The 24,467-nt window shown below is 37.8% G+C and overlaps 1 protein-coding gene across 13 annotated transcripts in view; it reads left to right on the top strand.

Annotated features, from left to right (window-relative positions):
* The window catches only part of LOC131439125 (protein alan shepard), a 553,131-nt gene that overhangs the window by 437,349 nt on the left and 91,315 nt on the right, over positions 1-24,467 (top strand). Inside the window, exon 1 of one of the 13 annotated variants that reach the window (XM_058609785.1) lies at positions 5,024-5,648. The exons of the other annotated variants lie outside the window; for them this stretch is intronic. Coding sequence (XP_058465768.1) covers positions 5,613-5,648 — 36 coding nt within the window. The 5' untranslated portion in view covers positions 5,024-5,612. Of the gene's footprint in view, positions 1-5,023; positions 5,649-24,467 lie in introns of those variants that run through there. 13 annotated transcript variants of the gene reach the window in all.

The raw sequence follows: 24,467 nt of genomic DNA, 5'->3' as shown, positions 1-24,467 counted from the left end.
GGATTTGTTACAATCTCAAACTGATTGCCCCGAATTGTTGCATAAACTGAACCTAGCTAATAATTTTCGCAACCTCCGATCTCATCCATTTTTCAGAATTCAATCTGCTCGCCCTAATTACGGCTATAACGAACCGTTCTCTAGTATCGGCCGTCTATTTAATCGATGTTCTCACTTGGTCGATTTTCACCTATATCGCAACACCGTGAAAAAATTGTTCCTGAATTACTTCTCTACTTCTTAAGTATTAAGGGTAATAATAGGGGTAGTTTTAATTATCAGTAATAAGTATATGATATAGTATCTGCTGGATTATTGTGATCTTTCCCACTCCGTCTCTCCACAATCTCCATTGGAAACTAACTAGATTCGCTCGTCGAAATTAACTCGGTCGTCCATTCTACCTTTTCTTTGTCATCCACCATCCGTTTTTCGATCACTAACCAGATCTTCATGCCGATTCTAACCCCGTCGTTTTCTCTGTCTTCCACCATCTTTTTGGTCACTAAAAATCTACATGCCGATTCTAACACCGTCGTTAGCCAACTCTCGTTTACCACACCACCCCCTCACCAACCCTTATATAACATTTACATACCCACTTTTTTTTCTTCTCTGTCACCTTTTAAGCAAGAGCGCCCTGTAATGCTTGGTGTTATCAACTAGTTATAGATAAGGAGTGTATCGATAAGTAGTTAGCAACATTCAAACAGTTATTACTCTGAAATGGCTTAATTTTTTGAAGCGTGTTTTGCGGTGACATGTTTGTTTACATGTCAATAACAGCTGCGCAATCGATTGGTTTCGGTACGGTTTATCGTTTCAATGATGAGTCGAATTGTGGTGTCACTTGCAACGAAATTGCAATACGGGTGAAAGTGTACCACACCAGTGTCAAAAATATTATCGAGAAGTTCGGTAAGACCCTTTCCATGAAGGATTTGCCCCGATCCGGTAGGAAAACGGGTCCCAGCCAGCCCGGCCGGGACTTAAAAGTGGTTGAGTACATCAGGAAAACCTCATCGGCGTCGAGTACGCCAAGCAGTTCAACACCAGCATCGGGATGATTCAACGGATCAAAGTTCGGAACTCCCTGAAAACGTACAAGAAACAGAAGGTGCCGAAAAAGTCCCTGGTACAGCAAGTTCAGGCCAAAACAAGAACGCGAAAGCTGTATAACTGGATTCTACAGAATAAAGACGGATGCATCCTGATCGACGACGAAACCTACCCCAAGGAAGACTCTCGAGCGCTGCCCGGACCGGAATATTGTACGAAATCGGTGTACCAGGACCTGGACGACGCTGACACCACGGAGGCGATGGAACAGTTTGGGCAGAAGGTGTTGGTCTGACAAGCAATTTGTACCTGTGGTTTGCGGTCGTCGATTTTCTTCACGAAGGGCACAATTAACGCCAAGGTGTACGAGGAAGAATGTTTGAAGAAGAGAATGCTGCCACTGTATAGAAAGCATAAGGCTCCTCCTCTCTTCTGGCCGGATTTGGCTTCAGCCGACTACGCCAACTCCGTTCTACAGTGGTTGTCAAAAATAATGTACAATTCGTGGAAAAGGACATCAACCCACCGAACAGCCCGGATCTTCGGCCAATTGAAAGGTATTGGGCAATTGTCAAGCGGCACTTTCGGAAGGAAGGTACAGTGTCCCATAACATGCTGCAGTTCAAAAAATACTGGACAGCTGCCACCAGGAAAGTCACAAAAGTAACTGTGCAGAATTTAATGAAGAATGTCAAGTCCAAAGTGCGATCGTTTCACGGAAACTAGGATTTTCTTCAATATAATCAGTGAAATGCATAAAAATGTAATTTTTCTACAATATATCGAAAACTGTTGTCAAAATATGTTTTTTTTCGCTTTTTTATTCAATAATCAATGTTGCTAACTACTTTTCGATACACTCCTTAGGGTTATGAGTTTAGTTTTAATTGTTAGTACATATATCCTGATTATTGACGGTGACGATATCGAGATGGTTAACGAGTTTGTGTATTTGGGCTCACTGGTGACCGCCGAAAATGACACCAGCAGAGAAATACAGAGACGTATTTTGGCAGGGAATCGCGCGAACTTTGGACTCAGAAAAACCCTTCGATCGAGAAAAATACGCCACCGTACCAAATTGACCATCTACAAAACGCTTATTAGACCTGTTGTTCTCTATGGCCACGAGACCTGGACTATGTTGGCAGAGGACCAATGCGCCCTCAGTGTTTTCGAAAGAAAGGTACTGAGGACCATCTATGGCGGAGTGCAGATGGAAGACGGAACGTGGAGACGGCGTATGAATCACGAATTGCAACAGCTGCTAGGAGAACCACCTATCGTACGGACAGCTAAAATCGGACGTCTACGATGTGCTGGGCATATCATAAGGATGTCGGGCGACAGCCCAGTGAAAATGGTTCTTGAATCTAATCCGACTGGTGCAAGAAAAAGAGGAGCGCAGCGAGCAAGGTGGATCGATCAAGTGGAGATCTAAGAAGCATCCGTGCCTTGAGTGGCTGGCGACGAGCAGCCATGGACCGAGTTATGTGGAGACGTATTCTTGATACAGCAAAGGACACCCCAGGCCTATAGCTGTTAGGTAAGGTAAGTTTAATTGTTAGTGTTAAGCCCAAATGTATCTGTTGGATCATTGCAATTTGTTGATACAAATGATGAGGAGGTTTTATGCCTGCTGGAGAGAGAGTTGCCAAATTTCAACTCCATCGGGCTCCAAAATAAATAAATAAATAAATAAAATATACTGTGCAGTTTCATCCAGATACGATCTTCCGGTTCCGAAATTATAGGGCGGTTAGTGTCAAAACATTCAAAATGACGATGCAAAACTGGTATGCGTCACTATATGTGGTTTTGCTCCGTTTGCTCGTGCTTTGTTCAATTTCGTCTAGCGAGAAGGGTTGCCACATTTCAATCTATATTTTTCAGGTTCAATCACTTGAAAAATTGACTAGTGAAAATTGGCCCGGAAGACTAAGTATGTATGTTATGTATGTTCAAACAATGTCACTCATAAAATAAAAAATCTCATAGTCCCTTAGATTACTATTGAATTTCATCATGTTTTCATAGGGTAAAGTGTGTTTAAAAATGCACACCGTCATTTAGAGCGACGATGCAAAAGAGGGTAGAGTTCTTCTAAATTCAAAACTGATTTAATTTGTTAGTTATATTAGTTACTTACTAAACGAACCGTCTTCGGGTATATTGGTTCCATGTTCCCGATTCCAGAAGTAGCGGAAATAGTGGTCACAGACTTCAAAACGAGACTTACTCAATTTTTTTGAGATGATTTGGTCGATTTTCACAAACTTAGACTCTAACTAAAGTTCCTATAGGCCCTTATTACGGGTATCACTACACGGTGAAAACCAAGTGAAGTTATTTTTACCTTATTATCGGTATCACTTCACGGTGAAAACTAAGTGAAGCGAATGTAGGTCTTTATCACGAAAGTCACTTCAGAGAAAAAAGTAATTGCTTAGATGAGCTTGTTGTTATTACGAACATCAAATCACCAAAATTTTGTTAGAATAAATAATTTTTTTTCACTAGTGATTATTTCATTGACCGTGACACTGGTAATAGGAAAAATCAAGTGAAGTGACATGTGAGTGAAGTGAAAGTGGAAGTGGAAGTGAGAACGGTAATAAGTAATAATGTTTAATTTCATCCGGGTCTGACTTCCGGTTCCAGATCTATAGGGCAAAGTGTGTTTAATCATTTAGTGCGACGATGCAAAATAAGGAAAAATTCCTCTTAATTTGACATAATTGTTTACAAATTGAAAAGGTTATGTTAGTTCATACCTAACGCTTGTATCCGTACTGTATTTTACAGTATTGTACTATATATTTAACCCAAATACTGCGTACTGTTTTTCACCCATAAATATACTGTCCCTATTCAAATGTACCGTATTTTTCATATCAGAAAATTAATACAGAATTTTAAATCTTTAACGCATCGAATTTCGATTTGCCGCTATACAAAACGTCAGAAAGAACAGTGACAACACGAAACGAATATAAATACGTGCGAACAAATGGATTCGTCTTTTTCTCTTGTTTTTATCTTGGTTTTTCCATTATTCATTCACGTTCAGATTCACTTAAAACGTAAAATTAAAACAAAAACAATGCAACAAAACGAGTTTATCTTGAAACGTTTAAAATGAATTGATCTTATAAATAATATTGCAATAATATTCAATGTACCTAGAAGTAGAATTTGATCCTACTATTTATATATTTGTTTCTGTGTCTTGTTTGCTTTATGCCATTTACCTGTAAAAATATTATTTATAAGTTCAACTCATTTTGAACGTAATCAAAAATATTCTTATTTGAATAGTTAACAGTAAAATCACAGAATCAAACAACAAAATAAAACTGATTATGAATCCAATTTTAATCACTTATCAGTGTTTGCATGTCCCATCTTACTCAAACACCTCAAAGTCTTGACGTTTTGTTCAATTCAAGTGTAACCAACCAAAAATTTATTCAAACCAGTCGTAACACCGTTCCTCGACTCTCCCTTCATTTCCTTTCTTCCTCTTTCTCCACGTGTACGATTCGGTCCCGGTCGTATGTGTATGGTAAAGTGTGATAAATCCGAAATATATGCCGGAGTCCTTGCTGTCGACAATTATTGCGCTCCCGCTGCTCGGTAGCAATGATCGTCGTTCGCTTCCTCTCAGCTGCTGCACCCAGCATAAATCTGTCGCGAGCCATGGCCTGGAAGGGAAACAGACGACGACGGAGAGAACCCAAAGTAATGTAAACTATGCGCATGTGCTGATAGTAGACGCCCCTAAACATCGGCTTGTTGTCATCAGCGCCGTGCTCGTCGTCGTCGTCGTCGTCGTCGTTTAGCCGTCATCAACGTCATCGGCTGCCGTAGACACAGACACACAAAGCATACACGGTGTGATAGGAGACTGGTGCCGCTTTCGGGATCCCAAAGTTAATGTCCATTCATAAGGTGCTCTCACTGTGCTTCCGATTGTTCACCACTTTGGACCGGTTGGGCTCGTGTGGGAACTGACATCCCAGTGCAAACGAGATAGGATAGCGAGAACCGGTGCATCGCGTGTTTGGTAGTGTAATTTCCCTGATGATAACAAGCGTGGGCCATCTGCCACATATGGTAGCCCAGCTGTGAGCTTAAAAACCTCTCGGAATAATAGAACCAGTCGCGTTATTAATCGGAAAACTACTCCGTACCGTTTGCTAGCGTGAATCGAAGTGAAGTTTCTAGTGCGAACCATATTGTAACCAGATTGCAGCGTGCGGGTGACTGTTCCCAATCGATTTTCCCGGAAGTGAGTCCCGTAAGACCTTTGCTAATTGTAATCCTCGGTGTTGTGTTGCTTGTGGTCATCGGATTGTACTGTACAGGGGCTTTCGGGGCCTCGGCCTATGAACTCGGTGTCCACCTACTGAAATCCGACCTGGTTGCGTGTGGTGGTTGGCACCGGTTCCGATACGTGTAAAGGCGAAAGCAGAGCAGCAGCCGCGCAAGTCTTCCCCTATATCACGAGAAAATGTCAAACGTCATCATCACGAGGGACGACGACACAAACAATGTGCAACTGCGGTAAAGTGATATACTGCCATATGGTACGTCTTTTCGGTGGAAATCTTTTGTTTTTACTTACAATTTTTCTTCATCAACATCAATCCAATGTTCGTTCCGGGTTTGTCGTTCCCTCCGTTCATTGCACCGGGGACCGCATTGTAGGGTTTTTCTCTTCCGGAACAGTTCATTGGAAAATTCATCAGTGTACCACTAAAATCAACAACAGTAACATGCCTGTTGTCGGCACCAGGAGCGAGGGGGGGGTGGGGGGGGGGGGGGGGAGGGGGAGAAAGAAATTTAATTGAATGAGAACCGCAAACCTCTTCCAGATCGATTGACTGTCGAGAAGCAGTCCTGTAGTCTGAAGTACTTACTGGCACAGCCTTCCATAGCGCGAACATAGGCAGACAAATTCAATTATCAAAGTTTAATTTCACTTCCGCCCGGCTCCAGCTTTGCGTCATTTCACCTACCATTCCATTGTGCAAAACGCAGTGGCGTCTGCCCGGCGTTGCGACCAAAACCCGTAGGTGTCAATTTCTCCTATGGTTGCCTGTCATAAATGCACTGAACGTGACCAGCCGACCTTCCGGTTCGTAAAATCAATCTTTCAGAGTATCGCTGGATAATCCGGTTATGTGAATTGGGCGAAGAAATTTGTTTGTATAATTCGTTGTTGAATGAATATAAAATGGACTTCTTGGAATTAGTTGGATTTTTGGTGTCGGTATGAATATCCGCTTGGATAAAAAATACTAACCTGTCTGTTGCTAGGCGAATATTCATCCAAGTTGGTGACGCCACTGGTTTAATACTAGCACAAATAAATGCCTGTTCATGACACCGACAAGCAATTTTCATCCTGAGGTCATTCCGACAAATTGTCGCCCGGTTCCATTCAACCTGATCCGGAAATACGAGTTTTCCGAAACGACCGTACACACCATCAATGACTGACTAGATATAGCTAGATTGGATGGAAGCTGATTTGTGCTCTTTAATTCATTTCCTGTCCGTTTTCTGCTACGGGGTACTGGAGACTGGAAATACGATCTTGGAAGCCTATGTTTTATACTCAACTATGCAGTGTAGTATTTATTTTATACAAGAAATAATATTATTTTATTCTGAAGAAAACGTTAGCTGGAATGTTTCTACGGATCTACGGAGTTCAGATAAGGATTAGGATAAGCTCACAGCCAATTAAACTAATGATTCAAACAGGTGTCATTTAAAGGTTCACCTTGTAGTACTATGATTTTGATTATGTCTTTATTTTACCCACACTCATCAGAGGCGGAAACATAAATAGAACTGTTTATATCAGTAAATCCCAAACAAAGTTTGTCCAACGCCCAGTTGTTATATGTCAATATCCCTAGTGCATACTTTTCAAGTTATATCACAAAAACTGTGCAGTAATTGTCTTATTGTTCAGATTGATTGTTTGGTATTATAGCCGGCAGTTATAATTAGCCTTCTTTCTGAAATGCAGGCCCACTGTTACATCAAATATTTATCACCTCCTTCAAGTCAATGCTCGTCAGTCTCCAGCTTTATCGTTTGTGAACTTTGTTTCGATTACTTTTGGAATCATTTGTAACTGTGTGTAGGCTCTTCAAAAAATGAGAAGAACAAATTAAACATTCTCGTGTCATATACCATTCCAATCAGTTCGTCGATATCGTATAAAGTCTGTTTAAGGTAATCCGATATAACAGCGTTTTCTTCTGTGAAAATGTAACACTAATTTTGAATGGGAAAATTTTTATTCAAAGTATTAACCATTGCTTTATACACATCTTGATCACCTTTCTGGCAGCTTATGGATGCCAGTAGAAATGTTCGTCTTTTGAAGCAAACCAATCATACTTCTTAGTAAGAATCGAAGTGCTGCTCAGCCAATACGTCCCGAATAAAAAATATTGTAGAAAAACAATACGATTTACTGTTACAAAACCTGCCACAATTTTGATTTAACCATTGAAAAATATTTTAATGTATTGTTCTACACTATCCAATTAATTGTGAACATGCTTTTTACAATAGAATGTATAAGTTGTTAAGTATCGTAACAATTCAAATCATAAAATTTTCTCATACATGTTTTCTTGGAAAACAATCAAATGTACAGTTTGCATATTGTTTGAAACACCGCGTGTACAATAAATTCAATTGTAGAATCGTAGAAACAATATATTGAATCGTTGGAAATGAAAAAAATCTTGTCACGATACAATAAAATGTATTGTAAGCCATAGATCTAGTTGTGAATCAATTGTTTTTGCTGTAAAATCAATGGTTTATTTTTTTACGGGGTGGCCCATCGACGAAAGCAAATGGTAGTCGGAACGGGGCATGTCTGCTGAATAAGGCGCGTGGGGTAGCAACTCCCAGCCACAAGCTTTGATTATATCCTGAACCGGTTTTGCTTTGTGTGCAGCTGCAATGTCGAACAAAAAAAAGGCTTCGCCGTGTCTTCTGATTCATTCTGGTCGTTTTTCGATCAATTCATGGTTAAAATTGATCGTTAATATAATAGCGTTAATAGTGTTTAGTATTGAGTACTATTCACACATATCCGATCCGGTTCGGTGCCGAAACGACACCCGTTCACGAACACTGATATTATTTCATTCGTTTTCTATGCGCGCATTCACACCTATCCGGCACAGTGCCGTTCGGTAAACTCAAATCCATCGTCACCGATATTTTTTATTTTCACTGAAGTCGGCCTGTCACTGGCTTTGCTGTGCCGACACGAAAACGGAACAGAAGGGTTCCGACAAAAAAGGAACACTGACGGCGCACTGAAGCCACTTTCACTGAACCGTCACGGAACTGAACCGGAACGAAAATGTGTGAATAGTCCTTTAACAGTTGCATCAGGTTTTAGAAGATCATAAACAGTGTTAGGAAAACATCAATCAAAATCTCGGAAATCATGACTGAAAATTTTCACAATTGATTCTTAGACCAAAAAATCATCGATCAGAGAACTCACTGCAGAAAATTTCAGTACAGATTTTAACAAAAAAGTTCGCACATTGAATATATCTGATATGATTCTCGAACAGAAGATTTTTGGGAAATGAATTTTCATAGTCGTTGTATCTCAACCCTTTGCAGAATACATGATGAATAAATTCACCGATGAACAAAAATTGAACATCTCTGAAAATATTAAATGTACGTAGAGTAGTTGATAAGTGGATCAATAGTGGTGATGTATTTGAAATTTATTCGGCACTACATCATTAATAAAAGCAGCAAGTGCTGCGATTAATAATAGTTGAAATGATAATAAAAACAATCACAAAGCATGTTATGCAGCTGATTAAAAAATATTAGCCATACCATGCCATTTAGCTTGAATAACGTACGCAGAAGTAACAGGAGCGCAGAATACCGCTATGCCAATTCAAACGCTCCATTCAAACACTGCGCCTACTGTGTGTTCGAGACTTGCTGACGGTGCTGCACTCCTGTTACTTTTATGAATCAAATTCATGCTAAATACCGTTCTATTGGATTTAATCCAAATAGTGCAGTGTAATCATCCAGCTGGAATAAAAACATCCTTTCGTGGCTATAATCACTATTTGGAATGGGGAAAAAATTTGTTTGTTCATATTAACCACCCTACGTGCATCGAAAGTATTGGTCTTTGGGAGAAATGTCATCATCAAGTGCTCATCCCGTAAAAAAATAAACCATCGATTTTACTGCATAAACAATTGATTCACAATTAGATATATGGGTTACAATACATGTTATTGTATCTTGACACGATTTTTTTCATTCCCAACGATTCAATATAATGTTTCTACGATTCTACAATTGAATTTATTGTACACGTGGTGTTTCAAACAATATGCAAACTGTACATTTGATTGTTTTCCAAGAAAACATGTATGAGAAAATTTTATGATTTGAATTGTTACGATACTTAACAACCTATACATTTCTAACTATATATTTTTTCGCATAGGTCAAATTCCCAATTCTACTTCAAAGTTCTGCGATATTGGATTTCAAAATGTTTGCATACATGAAGTGAGAGTTAAAATTTTAAAATTTATAATTTTTAAATCGATATTGTATAAAATTTTTATTATTGCCAATAATTTAAAAATTCATCGAAACTGCTTATTATATTATTTTTTTACGTTTTGTCTTCGACTCAGCAGTGTATAGAAGCTCATGTTGAACTGCCACGCCACTTAGCAGATCAATATGAAGTGCTAAGCAGGCGAAAAGTTATCTTCCATTAGAGACACTTAAGCTGTACTTTACTTCTGCGTAGTGAGCCGTATTGAGCTGCTAAGTGGCGTGATAGTTCAACGTGAACATCTATGCAATGACGAATCGAAGATGAATCATAAAAGAAACAATAACAGTCATGTGCGCTCAGTAAAAAGCGGTTTCTTGTAACCAAATTTTTATAGATTGAAATGTTCTCAATTTCGAAACTTAATTTAATAATTTTGAAATTTTCAATACTTTAATATATTATTTCAAGGCTTGGCTTTATCCCCAACACCGCACATAGAGTCAGAAAGCTTTTGATCTGTGGTATCATATTCTAGTGTTTGAATAAATATTTACTATATGATATTATTCTATTAGTATATAATGTTTGCCTTTCTCATGTATAAAAGTTATGTAATTATTCGAGGTCCCGCATATGAAATGAACTGAAAAAAAGTATCATGTACACATTCGAATCATATCGTTGAGTTGTTTTTTATTTCGTTGTTGATTACATTCAAAGGTCATCGTGAAGTGTTTAGAGAAATCCCATGTTATTCGACATATTATTTTTATGTGTAAATTAATTATTTTCAATGTTTTGATGTGGAACACATCTTTATTTTCTATATAGGGGTGCAAATCAGAAACTCAAGGAAAAATACTCGTAGAAATGTGGTCAGGTTTTAAACACTTACAACTCAGTCTATTTTGTATCAATTATTTATATTATTTCATCATTTGATTGGAAATATTTATAAGTTTCGATTTGAATGTATCAAGCCACGTATTTTCAATTATATATGATTGAAATTTTGATTAGTAGCGAACAGTGTCCTATTTTGTCTACTAAACATCTCCGGGATATCGGATTTCCCTGCCATAGACGACGGTTTTGAAGGAGTAAGCGATATATCAAAGGGAAAGCATCGCTCTGATTGGTCAATCGATGCAAAAGGGAAGCTGTTGGAAGCACGCGAATCTATAAATAGAAGCAAAATTATAGCTAACGTTTCAGTCCTACGCGTAGCATGCTAGAGGTAGGTTGTTGCTAGACAGCAAGACAAAAAGTGTCATAAAATGATTTGAAGCTTTTATTGGTATGCTCTGATTTTGTGTCATTCGATTGATAATCAGAAAAGGTTTATCGCTTCAATTGAAATCGAAGAATGGTAGAGAAACTTAACGCTATAAAAATAACTGCTTGCATACAAAACTTGAACACAAGCTTGGCGAAGAGAAGCTTAAATATCAAAATCGTATCGCAAGTATGTACAAAGATATAATTGCATGCATTTGGGATATTGGTGTAATTTTGTTGGCCATAAAACAAACCATGTTCGGTATTGGTTCCTAATCAAAATCAATCCAAGCCAGGGGTTCCCAAAGTGGTCGATATAGACCCCTTGGGGTCGATATCCTTTTTTGCGGGGGTCGACGTAAACGAAAACTGACTAAGGGGGTCGACGGGGTCTAGAAATCAACCCCCTGTTGTTTGATGTAAGTTGTTATTTGAAATATTTACGCTAAAAAAGTTGTGTTTATTTCATCAGCCGCAGAAATTCGTAAGTATTTTACATCAATATTAAAAAGCAAGAAATTGAATTTTCAAAGGAATTTGTTTGTGGGGGTCTCAGGCCTAAGTTAATTTTAGTAAGGGGTTCCATGACTCAAAATAGTTTGGGATCTCCTGATCTAAGCAAACTCTCGTGCAATTGCGGATTCAAAAGTGTGACGATTGATTGAACTGTTTGATTGTACATCATTAGAAATTTTGGTTGCCTTGTTCCACATCAATGGCTCGAACAAACCCAAGGGGCTGATCCTAGTAGTTTTTACTTTTTAAAAAATAATAGTACTTAATATTTTAGGATTTAATTTGTTGTAAACTCAATATTCCGAATAACAAAGAGATATACAAAATTCAACCCTTCAATTTGATCAATTTTCATATCTTATAATTACCTTTCCGCAATATCAAGATTTTGTGTTGGGAAGGAGTCTGGAGCTAGCTCTAGAGTAGTGATTCCCTAACTGATTCCTACAGCCCACCAGCGCGGGACAACACATATAAACGCCTAAGACGTTTTCCTGCGCTGCCGCAGTTCCAAGAAGAGTTTATGAAACACTGTTCTAGAGTATTGGGAAAGTACATGTCCTTAGGCACCACCTGAACTTTGTTAGTGGCACACCACCTCATGACTTTTTCCACGATAGCAAGATGCCAAATCCAGACAAAAAGAACGGAAATAGTTTTTATTTTTTAAGGAAATGCAAAAAAAGGCTTTTTCGGGCTCTCCTACAATATGTCTTGATCGATTGATTTTTAACTGATCATTTTGTTTGAGAGTCGTCATGTTCTTGTTAGTCGACAATCCGGTTCAATGTACGATTGTAGACGACACTCTCGGCTTGCTTAAGACGTAAATGTTGGGGTTCTGCTTACAAGAGTTTACCTCTCTTTCCTATGTTTCTTACGTTCACCGACTTTCAATTTCCTCTTGACTCAGGGGGTTGTCGACAAACGTTCTCCAAACCCTTTTGTTTCATTGGTGATAGTTGATTTGATCTCGTTACAAAATTTCGCAAAATTGGCGTGCTAGTAGTTCGGATTTTCGTGATGCACGAGCAAAATTTTGACGTGATATAACCTGTACACTAGGGGGCCAATGTGTTGTGTGAGAAAAGGGGGACCATCGAATTTGGCACCTTCCGAATTCTGCCGATTTGAAAATGTGGCAATGCCACTTCCCATTTTAAAAAATCATTGCAATTTCATGATTTGATTTTCAAGTATATCTATTACTTTATTTCGAAACAATACTCAATACAATACTCTAGATTTCACAAACGATAACTAGTAAAAATCCAAGTTTGTGATGAGTGCCTGCTCCTATTCCGTGCCTCAACGTTAACATCAAATATTGGTCCGCCTAATAAAATAATCCGCAGTCCTTAGTTTATCCACTCTAAAGAAAACCACATCCTTTGTTCTCATAGCGATTATTTTCATTTCCTTCTCGCTGGATATCAATTCAAGCGGTTATAAAACCTCCTTCGGGGCAAAGAATCTTCATCAACTGGCGCATACTTATTAGGGTGGTTCATGACTAGAGGTTTGTTTCGAATCTGACTTCATTTAGGAATTTGATAGAACCAGACAAGAGCTTGATTTGATGGAAGCTGGTACATTTCCATCGTTTCTCAATTTAAGTAAATCTACCTATTATGTATGATAATTATTTTGCAACTTATGTGGGTGAATAACGATGAATTCCAAAACCGCCCGGTTTCTAGAATCGAAAGTACAATATTCGGAACAAATATCAACCTTCGATCCGCCCTAACCATTTTGACTCTGCCCCCATTGATAGGTCCTCAATTGGAACGCAAACACCGAAAATGGGAAGAATGGGAACTTCAACTTCAAAAAACACGAAAGACTGAGAACCGCTCACACACACACACACACACACACACACACACACTGGTACATATGTATCCAACATCCGGCAAGTGTAAAAAATCACATCCATACCTCTGTTCGGCCCACGGAGACGACACATGAGAGACATTCCGTTCGGCCAGTGGCACTTTGGCAGTCTCGCCGGAGGTATGAACACGAAATTTCAAACATGTCGCTCCCGTTCCCTTTCTGGAGGCTGTTTCATTTCAATCGGTTCGATGCGATTCTTCTACGTACTTCCGTTTCCCGTAGCTCGTCCGGTTACGGTTCGATGAACAATAACAGGTCGTTAAAACTTTCCTTCCTTACAGTTTTTCTTTATCTCTCTCTCTCGCCACCCATGAAAGCGAAAAGAGGCGCAGGGTAGGCTGGAACCACCGGAACTTGTTTTTTTGGGCAGGAAAAGTTTTGTTGTAATTTTCTATGCTCCGAGAGAACTTTTCCGATGTAAACAGACCGGTTGTTGTACAACTCGAACAAGCTTTTTGAGGGAAATTCAATTGAAAAATTGATAAATGAATTTTTGAGTAGTTTGAACTGTGGACTCTTGGAGAAAGTATTCAATTATGGATGATGTCGAAAATACTGAACGCATTCCGCTATAGTACGGAAAGATTGTGTCAAAAACAGTGCTGAAATTTTGTCGTGTGGCCATCCAGCAGTTGATGTTCCAGACATGGAACAAGGTACGGTACGGTCGCTTTGTGTGAGCATAGTAATTTCCGGTGGAAGTAATGGGCCAGTAGCTGTGAAAATCGTTTTTTTCTGTAGCCAAGGACTAGCGTTGCACGAGATCTGCGTTGTTACGGTAGCCAAAGCTCCTCAGGCACTTATTGGCTAGTTTCACGGTTGTGTATTTTACTTTGAAGATGTGATTCCAAATTTTTGCATTAAAATGAGGCCTTTTACATTTCGTTCCTGTATAATCTCCATCTAGAGCGATACACTTGACCCATCGGTCCTCCAACATTTTGATGCACTTTGAAAAAAAAATATTTGTCACGGCCATTAAAATAGGTTTTGGTTTCTGCAATATCCTCAGCATTCGACGAAAATTTCAGGTTTGGAAATAGATAATAGTCGCTGGGGGCCAGGTCTGGAGAATACGGGGGATGGTTGACCAATCCGTACCGCAAATCATTCAATTTTTACTGTTGCTTTTATGCATAAATGCGCTGGTGCCTATTTTTCCATAGCTTGATAGAAACTAGAACTCGTCTGACACGATCAACTGCTATTCAAACGCTAGTAGAAAGATTGTCATGAAATTTGATAAACGGCAATCTAGAGGCTTGTTCTCAACAAAAATATATACGGTTCGAAACTCTTCACGTGTGAGCTCTTCTTTTCTGTGAGGAACCCGGAACACATTACTTTAGTGTTTGCCGAATGAAAAAGGTCCATTCGTGGTCAATTGTCTGTCAGTCGGATTATCGATAAACACAATTAATTTCAAACTAGTAAATATTTCACCGAATCAAGTACTAAGTGCTTTGATTCCAATGCATGCTTTTTGCCTATCAATTATTCAATCCCGCATTCATTTCATTTAATTTCATTTCATTTCATTTCATTTCATTTCATTTCATTTTATTTCATTTCATTTCATTTCAATTCATTTCATTTTATTTTATCTCATTTCATATTTCATTTCATTTTATTTTATTTCATTTCATTTCATTTCATTTCATTTCATTTCATTTCATTTCATTTCATTTCATTTCATTTCATTTCATTTCATTTCATTTCATTTTGTTTTGTTTTGTTTTGTTTTGTTTTGTTTTGTTTTGTTTTGTTTTGTTTTGTTTTGTTTTGTTTTGTTTTGTTTTGTTTTGTTTTGTTTTGTTTTGTTTTGTTTTGTTTTGTTTTGTTTTGTTTTGTTTTGTTTTGTTTTGTTTTGTTTTGTTTTGTTTTGTTTTGTTTTGTTTTGTTTTGTTTTGTTTTGTTTTGTTTTGTTTTGTTTTGTTTTGTTTTGTTTTGTTTTGTTTTGTTTTGTTTTGTTTTGTTTTGTTTTGTTTTGTTTTGTTTTGTTTTGTTTTGTTTTGTTTTGTTTTGTTTTGTTTTGTTTTGTTTTGTTTTGTTTTGTTTTGTTTTGTTTTGTTTTGTTTTGTTTTGTTTTGTTTTGTTTTGTTTTGTTTTGTTTTGTTTTGTTTTGTTTTGTTTTGTTTTGTTTTGTTTTGTTTTGTTTTGTTTTGTTTTGTTTTGTTTTGTTTTGTTTTGTTTTGTTTTGTTTTGTTTTGTTTTGTTTTGTTTTGTTTTGTTTTGTTTTTTTTTGTTTTGTTTTGTTTTTCAGTAGAAGAAGGAGAATTTACTTCGACCTAATTCGACAAGGAACAACAATTTAACAATTCGATTCCTTTGAGTGCCAAAAATCAATTCCAGTTCCTAGATATTTTTGCCAGTTGAAATACAAGCGTTAGTATTCAACTCGCATTGAATGCAGTTTTGCAGTCGGGTAATTTGTTCACTTTCGTTAGTCCCGCCTCATTGACTATACACGAGTAGTTTATGCAAGTATTAGAAGCCTTTCATTTAGCTATCGTTAGTTAGGTTTAATTCGCACCTATTTCGATTCTACGATTTGCCTTGCATTCTCCTCTTCCAGTTCCAGAAGTTTTATAGAAACATTTGTGCTGTGCGAGCACGGAATAATTATTTTCGTCAATATTTAGTAGCAGAAGCTTGTATTAGTACCACACACACACGAATAACAGACGGCTTTTTTTCGAAAATCAAATTCAATTCTTTATCCTCCAACACCAGTTTGCTTTCATAAACTGGTCCAAAGCAGTCTGCAAAATACTTACGGTTAGGACGACAAAAACAAATTACAAGACAGTGTGTAAACAATATGACGTTTTCGAGATTAGTTACCCGAACAAACAAAAAGGGCCGTCGCCAGCACAAAAAAAAATATAGCCGTTGATGACTTTAAACGGATTTATTGTCGACCTTCGGTACAAGAAAGTGAAACCTCTCCCTAACGAAAAGCCATGAGATTAAAATCGGAGTAAAATGACACTTTAAAAAAAAGTTTAAACCTTGCTCATTAAAATGCACCTTGATTTAAAACAAATGCGTTTTCTGCAACTCAATAAAACGAATAGTGTAATATGCGTTTAGTTTTATTATGAATGCATAGCCATTGATTTTGCTAAATACAGCAACAATAAACACTACAGGGAGTATGAAAATATCAATTACACCGTACCAGTGTATATGGAGAATAATGCTATAAACGTGTGTATTCATGATCTGCTCTCAACCGCTTTGTACATTCACTATGAAGCAGTGCGGAAGGATTTTTTCCATCGAAAAGGAAAATTGGAAGAATGGTTTACGTTTGTTGCATATGCACTTAAAGAAACTGGTACCTTCTTATGTGACTTTTGATCAGGGTTCGAGGACTCTATGTAAATCGTTTGTCACCTACGACCATCAACTGGCCACATGTCCTATTGTCAAAAACCTATTCACTAGGGTAAACTAGGGCGATAAAATTGTCAGCAGTGTAAGATATCCAAAAAAAACTCAAACTTGTGATTTTCTAAAATGTTTGGTATGATTGAGCATTAAAGTGAAATTTAGTGCTAAAAACCGATACATAGAAGTACGGAATATTTTCAGTGATTGGGGGATGTGGGGCTTAGAACACGTTTTGTTCGCTAGTAAAACAGACATTAACTACGGATGATTATAAACCATTAGTATTTTCAATTGACTAATATGAGGGAAACATATTTGTGCCTGTTGTTCAAAATTGTCAATTTAGTCATTTAATTTATAAACAAAATGCTCGTATAATTGATGTTCTCGCCTATTACGAAATTATTCATTCATTGTGACAAATCAAAATCTTTGTCATGAGCTGTGTACTGCTTATTCGGTTCATAAGTGAGAGATGTGAATGTTGAGTGTGATATTTGTGGTGGTCGAATGATCAACGGTACATCTATGTAATTCTTTAAAAAATCATTAATACTCAGATACATGGTAGTTCCTATAGACAATACGAGTAGTAAAAATTGGGCCATTCAGAACAATACAAAGCAAAGCAAAGTTTTGGCATTATATTCCTTTTGTGGAATTTGGCCTTTCTGTTTCAACAGACTTCGCAGCCTTAGTGTACAAAATCATTGCATGGCTGGTAATATGGATCCTACTGACACTAAGAATCCTTCCAGATCGGGGTTCGAACCCTATGCATTGAACCGCCAACCCGGGCAGGACAATACACTACAACTTTAGCAGTTGACGAATTCGATCAGTTATTATGAATCTCATAAAATGCTCATTTTCAATATTCTTATGAATTTAGAGTTTTCAAATTTAAACTGTCAAAACCGAGCAGATTCTAAGATATTTTGTTATATTGTATCCTCTTATTTTGAATGTAGATGTTTGGTTGCGTTTGATATTTTTCATGTTATGCGTCGGTCATCGCTATCGTTTTATTTACAGTATCATAAAAATGCAGCTATTTCAAAATTTTGATGTATTTTTATCATGTTTGTTTAACTTTTTCATAATAAATAGGTATAGAATTCGCTCAAACTATAAAAAAAATCCGAAGTGTGAAAAATTATGTCAGTTTTATTCGTATTCACGTAATCCAGTTATGTCTCTGATATTACCCACCCGTCTTTTTCAGAATTACCAGGTGGATCCTTATGAAGATTTACTTCTATCATACCCTTAATGGTTAAACCCGGGGTGGAATAAAATAACATTAATAAAAATTATTTCGTTTATTTGATTGTATGTTAGAATATGTTTGACGTACTTGAGCTTAGGTACTCCGTATCAAATTTTGAAAGTAAAAGCTTGCACAATTCAAATAGTCATTCAACTAATTAAAACGATTATCGATATTCGGAAGTGTGATCGACGTGTGCCAGTTTCATTCGTTCCGCGACATTACCGACTCGCCGTTTGTAGTCCGAAATCTTTTCAGAACAAGTACAAAATTGTCATTTAAGTATAGTGAAAATCATTTCTCCGTTGATTTTTCTTTGTTTTAACAACCTGACTAATTATCTATACTCCAAGATAAAAACTGTCCCAGAAGGTATGGACGCACTTTGGTTTCGCTATAAATAATTCACAAGTGTTAGATATTCAAATTTTATTCGATATATTGATAATATTAGACTACAACAACAGAATATTATTCTCAACATTTGCTACTTAGCTATTGTAGACTAACTGGCGCACCTTCTTGCGAACGTTCCTCATGAAATTCCGTATACACTTCTTGGCGACAAGTTTTGACACTTTTTTTGCAATCTTTTTCGAACTGTTGAATGGTTTCGGCTGCCGAGACATGTTTCCTTAAGATGTGCCTTCGTTAATGCCCGAAATTCCTCAATTGGTCGAAGTTGTGGGCAATTTGGTGGATTCATGTCTTTTGGGACGAAAGTGACATCTTTGGTAGTAAACCATTCTACCGTTAACTTTACAAAATTCGTCAAGTTCTTGAAAAAAAAGATAAAAAATGAACAATGTTCACAGATAGGTATTCGTGTTCTCTACCAACAGCCCATACATAGTAAGATGGGCACTTTAGAAGAAAAAAAAGTTTTGCTATAAAAAACTTTTTCTTATACAAGCAGAGTTTTTTCCAGTATCTTTTTTTAATGAAAATCTTTACTGAATTACAATTTGTGAGGAGATTTCACTGAATTCTCTACAGTTAGTTTACGATTTGCAAAAAGTATTTTCTTTTCTTGATGACTGGTTTAGCAAACAGATCGAAAAGATCTTAACATTGCGAAATTAGACTTGGAGTCATGGAGAATTTTGCCGACTACTAACATTTCGATCTTAAAAGTATCAAAAAACAGAATACGTTTGAAAGAACTTTATATAACAATACGTAAAAAACTATCTCGTTCTAAGACTACCAGCTAGCCAGTGTTCATCTGGATAATAATTGTTTACAAAACTTGTTAGGAGTGCATTTCAAATTTATGATTGGGTTCATAGGCCTAATGTTAGAAATGAAAGAAAACTGACAGACTCTACCTTATTCCAAAAAATCAATTACATGTTACAACACATTCGGTATTCTTTCGGCTGTTAGAAAAAAAACTTTTTCAATGTTCCCCCGAACATTCGCTCGTTGGCTTTGGTTGAAAACAGTTTTCTCGAAAAATGGGCACACCTACAATTCGAGCAAAGATTCCTATTAGTTCTAGTTTAGTTTTCCTTGTTCTCGACTTCAGTTCCAGATGTTCAGTTTTCTCGATACCCTGCTAATGTGCTATGCTTACACGATTCTGGTCCTCCCGTCAGTCGGCTTACGAACCAGACATGAAACGACGGGGAAAAAAAACCGAATAACAATATAACACATGTTCAATCCACTACTGGCAACATCTTCACTATACGGCAGGCAAGAATGCTGGGTTCTACTTTGTTCTTCCCGTTTCTTGAGCCTTCCACACTGAGCTCCCAAAATCGATTACTCCAATCCTTGCCAGACTTGCTCGACTACCGGAAAAAGCTATATCGATCCCATCCCCAAATGTAGCGGCATCCTGGAGAAAATTTCCTGCTTCGGTTCGGTAGTCGGCAGTGCTGTCGAGAAACATTGCGGGAAAGATTTGGTGATGCGCTAAACGGAGCGGAAAGCGGAGGAAAACACTTACAGGACATCGGAATAATGCCGTGATATAAATAGATAGTCTCGGTACACATAGACAGCACAGAACCTTTAGGATACGTTTGCACTGGCTGCCGGGCAGCATCCAGGGTGGGTACGGGATGACAGTAGAGAACTGCTATATGCTAAAATGAGAGTGAAATTTGTTCGGATTGCAAACAGACAGTCGAAATTGTAGCGGAAAGAATATCGGCTAGCTTTGAACTAGAGCGAATGGATTGAATATTAAATTTACAGTAATTGTAAACTGCGGTATTTGTCAAAATAAATGGCTCTAGTAATGCCGCTTGCTGAAACCTGTGTGGAACGAAGAACAAAACTTGTACAGGTCGGTTAGAATAATAAAAACAGATCGGTCAGTATGATAAAAGAGTTTGCGAAACAAATTCTTTGAAAATTTGAGCATTGTCAGGCAGAGATGTCTATCTCCTCTGTGTGACGAAGAGCAAGCAAAATTTCTCCCCTCGCACTGACAACTTCAACGAGAGCTCTTCTCTTTCACATTTATACACCACTGTTGTGTAAGTGTGCACGCATCATGAGTGCGTTTGTTTATTTCCTTTTACCTCTTCCACTGAATCGCACCAAAGTGCTAGAGCATTAGCTAATAAATTCTCTGAGGTGGATGCAGATACTTTCACAGAGGTGTACACGCCGGTGAGCACTCTGCTGTATGGTTTTCGTAGATGAAGCGTGGACACGCAAAATCAGCAAAATAAAACAATTTATCGTAAAATTTTCGGTTTTCCTTGCAAATTTTTCATAGCAAGGCCAGATCTACTCTCTATTAATTGAAGCTCACAGAAGTGTTCGCTCAGCATCACGCGCCAGTGGTCACTTGGGTGTATTTAGACGAGAGCGCGTGTGAGCGATTCATGCGAAGAGAATGTGTTTCACTCGCGCCAGCTGCTTTAACCACAAGCACACACTCAAATGCTGTCTATTCGACACTGAGAAGAAGTGCGCTTTCCTCTTTGTGCGGTGCTTCGTTTTTTCATCCTCGGTGTGGCAAAAATCTGACTCTAGCGTGTATAACTCTGGTGAAATGCCATCTCTGTTGTCAGGATATGTTATCAAAAGATGAGTTCTATTACCGACGAAGATTATGAGTATTGGTCGAAACTTGTTTACCCAAAGGTTGGATAAATTTAGGGGTTTGGGTACTTAATCAGTACCGGTTTTAACTATTTTCTTATTTTACGTTTCGTTTTCGGCTCATCAGTGTATTAGCAGTTTCGGTTGAACTTCTAAAGCCACTTAACGGTTTCCACATAAACCGCTAACATCTAGCACAAACCAGTACCTATGACGATCCCGAACCTCCTTTAAATAACTACTATATGTTGACGGTGGGAAAGCTGTCACTAAGTTTCGTTCTTTCGGCACATCAGTCGTCGGTCTAAGAAGTATTTTACAATCGGCATTAACTTTACGTCTGTTTAGCGGTTTATATTGAGCCTTTGATGCATTATTAATTCAATTCGAAGACGAAATGTAAAAATAGTATAACAAAAGACTGTCCCAAAAAGTATAGACGCAACCAAAAACCGCTGCCATTTCGCAATGGTTCAGAATCTGTCAATTTTTATGGCTGCGTCCTGTTGTTTACACTCTTCTCTAACCACTTGTGCAGTTGTTTATTCATTTCCTTAAATTGTTTCAAAATGCGTGGACTTGTAGCAGAACAACGTCGAAAAATTGTGTACAAATGGTGCACATAACGCGGACTGTTACTGAGAAAGATTGCAAAAATGGAAGGAGTAAGTGAAAAAGCCGTGCGAGATGAGCCGAAACCTTTGGGGATAAACCAAAAACGGGTCGAAAAAAAGGTCCTGCTAACCCTCAGGGGTGGCGTTAAACCAGTCCGAGACATCGATTGAAGTCGGAAAATTTGGTAAGAAAGCTATGGTCTGGCAAGCAATTTGTAACTGCGGTAAGATTTCGAAACCCTTCATCACCACTGCTTCAATGAACAGCGAAATATACGGAGTGTTTACAAAAACGACTTCTACCCATGATTCGAAGTCACAAGGACCTGTTGTCTTCTGGCTAGATCTTACTTCTTGCCACTACTCGAAATCGACGGTAGAATGGTATACTACCAAAAATGTCACTTTCGTCCCAAAAGACATAAATCCACCAAATTGCCCACAACTTCGACCAATTGAGGAATTTTGGTCATTAACGAAGGCACATCTTAGGAAACATGTCTCGGCAGCCGAAACCATTCAACAGTTCGAAAAAGATTGGAAAAAAGTTTCAAAACTTGTCGCCAAGAAGTCTGTACGGAATTCAATGAGGAACGTTCGCAAGAAGGTGCGCCAGCTAGTCTACAATAGCTAAGTAGCAAATATTGAGAATAATATTCTGTTGTTGTAGTCTAATATTATCAGTATATCGAATAAAATTTGAATGTCTAACACTTGTGAATTATTTACAGCGAAATCAAAGTGCGTTTATACTTTCTGGGACAGTCTTTAAGCTTTCTGGAACGGTAATTTTTTTTTATATTTGATTTGATAGCAAAACCATTAAACAGCATATTGTTTGTGAATTTCCTGGTTTACTACAGATTTAGTGTAAAAGTAACCAAACCGCGATTGATGAATGCTTTCCAAATGGGAAGTTTTACGGAAATTCATCTTTAGTTTTGCAATCTTCCAGGCCCACTTCGTCGATCAAAAGTGGTTTTCATGTCCAACAATTCATATTATTACACTGTATAGTCAACATATTTTTCACCGTGCGTTCTACCGAATCCCATCTAAACGCGTATTTAGCGTTACCGTAACGTCACGGTATTACAGCCAATATAATTTTATTGGTCATAATAATCACAACAGTATGTATTTCCAATTGATTTGTTTGATGGCTATGCGATAAAATGAAACCCGTAGCGAAACCAACCTCTGTCGTTCTGTTTCAAGCTAGCACAGAGAAGAAGGAACAAGTTTAATATCCTTGATAAACCTACCATTGCGAATGATTAGTAGGATACACCTTCGTATAAGCTGATGTTACATAACAAGCGCAAAAACCGCAGAATCAATCAGGCAAGCTGAAAGCATCAAACGCCTACGAGTTGACGAGGGATCTGACGATGCAGAAACAATACCTAGAGTGCTTACGCACAATTATCACAATGATTAGCATTAGCACTTGTGGTTGAGAATGTTACAAGTGTTCTATATAGATGAACTCCTCCAGTATTTTTCATCCAGCGCCATACGACAGTCGACTGCGGTGGTATGATTTTCCTTGATAACAACAGCAACCGCACGATATACCACCCACATGGAAAGGCATAATACTATCAACAAACGGTGCTGCGTCTGCTAACCTCCGAGCCGTCTCATACCGTACTGCGAGTAATTACTGGGAAAAACGTTCGCTCCATTCCACGGACTAGCAGTGACTGGATGCGTTTCTGTACGGAATGGCTATATTCTATGTACAAACGTCAGTGATAAGAGCTACTCGGGCTGAAAAAGGACGGAAGAAAAGGGAGAAGGAGGTTTTTCAAATGGAACAGAGTACTGATACGGGCTCTGCTTACGCTGATTTGATCTTTTTTTCTGTTCCGTTTCCTCAAGTTCCACAGCAGCTTATTTGATGAGTTTACTTTTGCACTGTTTTCTTCCCTCTTTGGTGGATGATAATATTGCACGAAATATTTAAATAGAATGTAGAATGTAGAAGAATAACTATTATATTATCATTTTAGTCACTCGAAATACACACACATGAAACATTGATGGCAGTAATATAATTATGTTTGCAAAAGTTACGTTGTTTGTGTAAGAATATCGATGCCAATTTAAACATTTTATCATGTTTTAAATATTTTTGAACCGACAAGCTTTTTCGTCTCAAAAAATCTTTTTTTTTGTATCGATTATAGAGGTTTGAACCTCATTCGTCTCTTCGGACCAGAAAAACTTTCTGACATGCGGGGTTGGGAATCGAATCCAGAATGAAAGGCATCGACTAACCCATCACGCTACACCCGCCCCAACAAGAAATCTTCCAAACTTCAGAAATCTTCCTATTAGCCCAATCAAGTCTTCATACGTGAACCATAAATTCAAACCAATGTGCATTCGTGTCTGTTTAGCGAACTTCGAGACAACACATCAAAAATAGTGAGCATTTCCGATTAGAAGAATACAAGAAGAAACCATCATTGCTTATTTTGCAAACTCATTAAAAATAGGAATTATTAAATATTCATGTTTTGTTAAATTTATCTATTACTACGATGCGTTATCATTTTTTCTGTACACATTTTTTTTCTAGGCAAACTATTATCGTGTACCTATGAGGCTTCTAGAAAATAAAATCTGAACTTTCTCCGGTTTGAAAGAAACTGTTTGTACACGTCTTCAGTAGGGCAAAGCAATAATTTTCCAGGGATACAGAGACCGATTTGACTGAGGAATGATTTTTAAAAAGGGCGATTGCCTTTTTTTGCATTCACTT

This window comes from Malaya genurostris, chromosome 3 (genome assembly GCF_030247185.1).
Source record: "Malaya genurostris strain Urasoe2022 chromosome 3, Malgen_1.1, whole genome shotgun sequence".
NCBI classification, from domain to species: Eukaryota; Metazoa; Arthropoda; class Insecta; order Diptera; family Culicidae; genus Malaya; species Malaya genurostris.
This window is presented reverse-complemented; position numbering and strand designations above follow the sequence as displayed.